This window comes from Antechinus flavipes, chromosome 4 (assembly GCF_016432865.1).
Source record: "Antechinus flavipes isolate AdamAnt ecotype Samford, QLD, Australia chromosome 4, AdamAnt_v2, whole genome shotgun sequence".
Taxonomy (NCBI): Eukaryota; Metazoa; Chordata; class Mammalia; order Dasyuromorphia; family Dasyuridae; genus Antechinus; species Antechinus flavipes.
Window position 1 is genome coordinate 270,855,524 of NC_067401.1, and position 6,000 is coordinate 270,861,523.

The window sequence follows — 6,000 nt, forward strand, 5'->3', positions numbered from 1 at the left end:
TGGGCATCTCACCTATTATTATTTTTCCTTCATTCTGGTGACTGTAATATTTAACCTGATGAATATAGATAGTTTTCTTCCTTCATTCTTTTCAGTTGAATAGTTTGGGGTTTGGGGGGGTTTGGGGTTTTTTTGTTTGTTTTGTTTTACACTTGATTTACACGATAGCAGGCAAATTTCTGGCCAAGTAATTATCAGTCTTATATTTTAAGCCATAGGTCAGAAATCCAACTCCCTTTCCCTAAGATCATCATGTTGGTTTTTTGTTAACTATTTCAAATCTATTGTTCTGAATAATATGCATTTAATGGGCCACACCACCTATGATGTTAGGATCTTCAGTTTTCTAGCCCAAGTCTTCTTGGTTTTCTAGGTTCCTTTTTGCAGTGTAGCTTATTATGCCCACAAAAATTACCAAAGGTGGGCAACGATTAGCCTTTTAAGTAACTCTTAGAATTTCTCAATTATGTCCTGGATATATGCCCCACAAAGACAACATATTTTTGCTATCAGATTGAAAATTTCTGCCCTAGTACTTCTGACTTGGGAGTCAGCCATTGTTCTTTTTTTTCCCTCTTATTGTTAATTACTGATTTCTCACCTAAAAGTATTTGTGAATCTAACTTTGTCATTCCTTGGAGAAATACCTTTTTCTGCCTCAGAGATTCAGCTCCTCCTCAATTTATTTGAAGGGAAGAACTTCACATAAATAAAAAATTTTTTAAGATCCAAGTGGATGATAACTTCTGTTCTTAGTCTTTTGTGTGACATTTTTTTCTCCCTAACTTCCTAACATAAAGCACATTTCTCTCTCCTGCTTATTTAGATCTTTTTTCTACATTTTTTCTTTGAATTTTGAAGTCTCTTTTCTAATCTTTTTTTTTTTTTTAAATGATTGATGATTATGTGGAAGGTAGAGAGGTATCTCTCTTCTAGAAGGGAGATAAGCCTACATTTAGAATTTAGATTGCAGGCACATAGGTGTGATAAATATTCCTGCTTTCATTGTAGTTGATGTACTCAATCTTTCTTCTCTCACTTATTGTGGGTTTTTATAGCTTACCTCCTAACTTCCTTTTTTACCTCTTAAGAACTTGTCATTCATATTTATTTCTTTTCCCAGCACTCATTAATCTCTTTATTTTGTCTTGTGTTTACTTAATTTTTCTAATTTAACCTTCCCTATCATCTCTTTGGGACAGTTAGATGACATAGTAGATAGAGCTCAGGCCTAGAATTAGATAAGCCTGAATTCAAATCTGTCATTTGGCACTTAATGACTGTGATCCTAGGCAAGTCATTTAACCCTATTCACCTCAGTTTCCTCATCTGTAAAATGAACTGGAGAAGGAAATGGCAAACCACTTTAATGTGGAGCCAAGAAAATTCCAAAATGAGTCATGAGATGACCACTGAAATGACTGAACAGCAATCATTTCCCATATCCTGTTCTTGTTTCAGCTTGAATCATCCTTTAGATTGAACTCTCTTCCTTGTTTAACTTGTTCTTCTATTTATTTACTTATGTAGAGTACTCCTCTCAGCAATTTATATAACACATACACAGCTGCCTTTTTGTCTTCTGTAAAGCTTATCCATATGCTATAAATTCACCACCTAGTGGTCCACTTTGCTTTTTCTTGAAATTATGTGAATATCACTGAAGCACTCAGGCTAAACTATTTTTCAAAATAACCTATCGATAAATTCAACTACATTTAATTGTGCTAAGTAAATATATATTTTTTTATTCATAGATACCTCAATAGAAGTTATCTGGAAGTGGTACGTTCAGTGTTTATGTCTTCAACTTCTTCTGCATCTGGAGCTAGTAGGAAACGTACCATCAAAGATTTACAAGATGAGGTGTCAAATCTATATAACAATATTAGATTATTTGAAAAAGGAACAAAGTTCTTTACAGGTATGTTTAATATTGTTTTTTATTTAATTCTCATTATTTCTTTTGGAAGTATGTTAAAATAAATATCATGTTTTACAGATGATGCACAAACTAATCTTGCCAAGCACTTACTGAAGACTGTTTGTACGGATATCACTAATCTCATTTTCAACTTCTTAGCTGCTGATTTAATGATGGCAGTAGAAGATCCAACTACTATAACAAGTGAGGTATATTAATCTTTTTGCTGTTCCAGAAGAAATATAGTATGTAGGAAATTATTTAGGGATAATTAATATATGCCATTTATAATTAACCAAAGATTACTATCATGCTTCTTCCTTCTATTAGATTAATAATAATAACTATCACTTTGGAGATACATATTGTTTTATTCCATTATTAAAGCATTTCCTAATCTTCTGTTGATTTCCTTCTAGATCAGAAAAAAGATTTTAGGTAAACTATCAGAAGAGACTAAAGGTCCTCTCACAAAGCTCCATAACTCTCTGAATGAAAAAGTAAGTTAAGTTTGAAGCTATTAGTGTTATAGGCCTTTAACATTTATATAACTTAAAAGAGACAAAAAAGTAGATAAAAGTGATGTTTTAAATGTAAAGTTTAGGCAAAGTATCTGATTTAACTAAAAGTTAAAAGCATTCAAGTTTGTTTTGTCTTTTTAAAAGAATAATCACTTATGCTTTCCAGCATCTTTGTTTTTTTCTTGAATCCTTGCCTTTATGTGTTTCTCTAATAATGTATTTATAGGATAATATGTGGTACTGCATGTCTTTTTTTAGAGCTTAGAAGACTTTCTTTCTTTTCTGGATTCTGCAGCAGATGCTTGTGATATTATGGTAAAAAAGGGAGACAAGAAAAAAGAAAGGTATTACCCAATTCATTCAATTGTTGTTAGTATTTCTTTAATTGCTTTTTATGACAGAATGACTTAACCTAAGAGAGAGCTTGATTTGCCCTTAATTAATTTGATTGTCATGACCTTTAAAGTCTCTGACATTCGTATACTTTTCACTCACTTTATTAAATGTAATAATACAAGTTGACTACAGTTTTCTTTATCTATATCTTAGTTTCTTTACTTATGTGATATTTTTCCTCCCTTCGTGAAATATTACAAGGGTTAGCTGTTCAGGCAGTTAAGGGACTAAAAATTAAAGCTAGAAAAGATACACATTTTAATTGAGAAATAGTTAAATATAAACATAAATACCTGTAAATAATCAAAAGGACATGGAAACAATAATTGATCAATTTGTACAGGATTAATTTTCAGATAAAATGTATGGGTTTTTTGGGACAAATGATTTTGAGAAAACTCCTTATGTTAGTCTTTGGATCTGTGTTTCTAGTGAACATAACCTAGGTTCTTGGTTAACAGTCTCTAAGCAGCCAGGAGAAATGATCCAGCTTTCCAGCCACTCAGGACTAGGTTCAAACAATGCAATAACATTTTCTCAAAGGACAGAATTGAATAAAAATGGGACTGAGTTCGCTCCATAATTGAGTCTTAAAATGTAGTTAGTGGGGTTTCACTCAGTTTCCACAATTAACAACTTGTCCTACTCCTCTCAATAGCTTATAAGTATCTGAGGCCAAAGTAGAACTCAGGTACTCCTGATTCAGTGCTGTATATATACAATGTGCCATATAGTTGCCCTTGAGCCTTAATTACATATATTAAAATATTTTGTATAACTAATGTGTTGTTTTTTTCCCATAGACAAGTACTATTCCAACACAGACAAGCACTAATTGAACAACTGAAAGTTACAGAAGACCCAGCTCTTATCCTACATCTTACCTCAGTTCTGTTGTTTCAATTTTCAACTCATTGTATGCTGCATGCACCTGGACGATGTGTACCACAAATCATTGCTTTTCTTAGCAATAAAATGCCGGAGGTAGTTATTCATTTTAGTGTATTTGTAATTTTATTTCACAGTTTTCAGATCTGAATTAATCGATTGAATGATTCTTATTTGCTCTGTAAGTCAAACAAATATTATTAATATATCTTTGCCCACTCCAACATTTCTGAGAATGTTTTTAGTGACTATACAGATTGATTTAAAAAAAAAAAAAGAATTTAGCTGCCTATTTTTATTTCTTTGAATCACTTTTGTTAACTTTCCTTTTTTTCCCCCCTTTAGGATCAACATTCTCTGCTGGTTAGATACCAAGGCCTAGTTGTGAAGCAGCTAGTTAATCAGAATAAGAAAACTGGACAAGGAGATGACCAGTTGGTTAACCAAGTAGACAAAGAACATGAAGATGCTAATAATGCCATCCGAAAGGAACTTCAAGAAATTTCCACATCTATCAAGGACCTTGTCCTCAAATCGAGAAAATCTTCTGTAACAGAGGAGTAATGATTTTTAATTTAATCTGAAATTTTTCATGTAGTCAGAGTTATTTTTTTAAAGAAATGGTTACAAAACACTTCTCAGTTGAGTGTTTCAACATTGCCTTCTGCAGCCACTTCTTTTTGAGAAGCTCTATGAAATCTCTCCTACCAGCATACTGTATGTTTTTATCCCAGTCTTCTGGTTATGAGATGTCCCTGTTTTTGAAATGTGTTATTCAAAGAAAGTTTCTTTTTTAACATTATAACTACGAGTTATGATTTGCAAGTTTATCATTGTCTTTTCAAATTCTGACTGAATAATTTCTTTTCTTTTGTCTTTTGTTCCTTGTAAAGTCATAATGCTAGATTACAAGTGACATTTGCAGTTTCCAGTCATTGTAAGTAATATATGCAAACATAAAATGTGTTCTTTTTAATGATAGGTTTGTTTTGTTTAGTTGTGTGTTTTATTGTTGGTTTTTTTTTTTATTTTTTTTATTTTTTGGTGGGGGCAGGATTAAGCTTTCTGTTATCAGCAAAGAGGATTTTCTAATGTTATTATTTTCTTTAAAATAATAGATAATGTCTCAAATCCAAAAGCCAATAACAACTGTGCTAAATTTTGATTGCATTTTTTAGTCCAATGTATTTGTTTCTCATAATTGCAGGATTTTATGTCTCTCCCACGAATGAAAACTTGAATGTATACAGGAATAGTAAAGATACCCTTATACTGCTTGCTGCATTCTGTTCCAAAAGTCAAGCTGCTGCCTGCATATGGAGAGGAAGTAGAGAGAGAAAAGGGAGGAGAAAGAAGCAGTCAGTATTGGTAGATTCTGGTCATTAGTCTCATTTGTTTGCATTGTGTACTCTTGGTGTCATTTAAACTGTTACTGTAACAAATCAATACAAGTTTAAAAAAAAAAATTGGTGCAGTTTGTAGCCACAAATTTCATTTTAAATACTTAAAAGAAGTATACTTAAAGAATTAGAGCTTACTTGGAAGTCTAATTGTTGTGTAAAGCATTCAGATTAGCCCCACAATTTGTTGAGCAGCTCTGTCATGGTATAGAATGTAGAGGGATCTGTCTTTATATATTCTTTCTCAAGGAAATTTAATCATTTTGACTATTTTATGGCACTTAATGGCAAAACTAAATCACAAACCATAGATACTTTAGTGTTTTCCAGTCACTCTGATTTCATCTGTTTTACAATATTGTGAAATCAATGACTAGTGGCTTTTTTGGTAGAATTACTGACAGAGCCTATAGACTTAAAATCTATTAATAACTTAAATAGAAACAATAAGGGATATTTTCACATGGCTGATAGAAAAATGCCAAGTCTTTTGTGCTTACATATGTTATATAGATTGATTTATATTTTGGTTTACTCAGTCTCAAAAATATTTTTTAAATTGTACAGTGGTCATGAAAAATAATCTTGCCAGGTAAGCATATAATTGCATCTGTGAGTATCAAATGATGTGTTTATTGTCACTGACAAAATAAAACAGTTAAAAGAAGCAAAAGGTAACAATGATATTTTTACTGCCTAAACTTTGTTCATGTTCAAACTGTGGTCTCAACTTGCATCAGAATAGTTCTGATTTTCCCCAAAATAAATAAAAATGTCATTTTTATTACATTGATCTGGTTTTTGTAACTAAAATCTGACATTATGTATGCAAATATAAAATAATTATTTTAATAAAGTTGAAAAGATTTAA

At 31.6% G+C, this 6,000-nt stretch overlaps 1 protein-coding gene across 4 annotated transcripts in view; it reads left to right on the plus strand.

Moving 5' to 3' along the window:
* UFL1 (UFM1 specific ligase 1) overlaps positions 1-6,000 on the plus strand; it is a 35,698-nt gene extending 29,698 nt beyond the window's left edge. Inside the window, exons 14-21 of one of the 4 annotated variants that reach the window (XM_051997424.1) lie at positions 1,758-1,924; positions 2,003-2,133; positions 2,344-2,424; positions 2,704-2,789; positions 3,645-3,825; positions 4,075-4,289; positions 4,623-4,666; positions 4,937-6,000. In XM_051997424.1, the coding sequence (XP_051853384.1) occupies positions 1,758-1,924; positions 2,003-2,133; positions 2,344-2,424; positions 2,704-2,789; positions 3,645-3,825; positions 4,075-4,289; positions 4,623-4,666; positions 4,937-4,938 (907 nt within the window). In that variant the 3' untranslated portion in view covers positions 4,939-6,000. Of the gene's footprint in view, positions 1-1,757; positions 1,925-2,002; positions 2,134-2,343; positions 2,425-2,703; positions 2,790-3,644; positions 3,826-4,074 lie in introns of all 4 variants that reach the window. The other 3 variants (XR_007953593.1, XM_051997423.1, XM_051997425.1) reach the window with 3 other exon arrangements.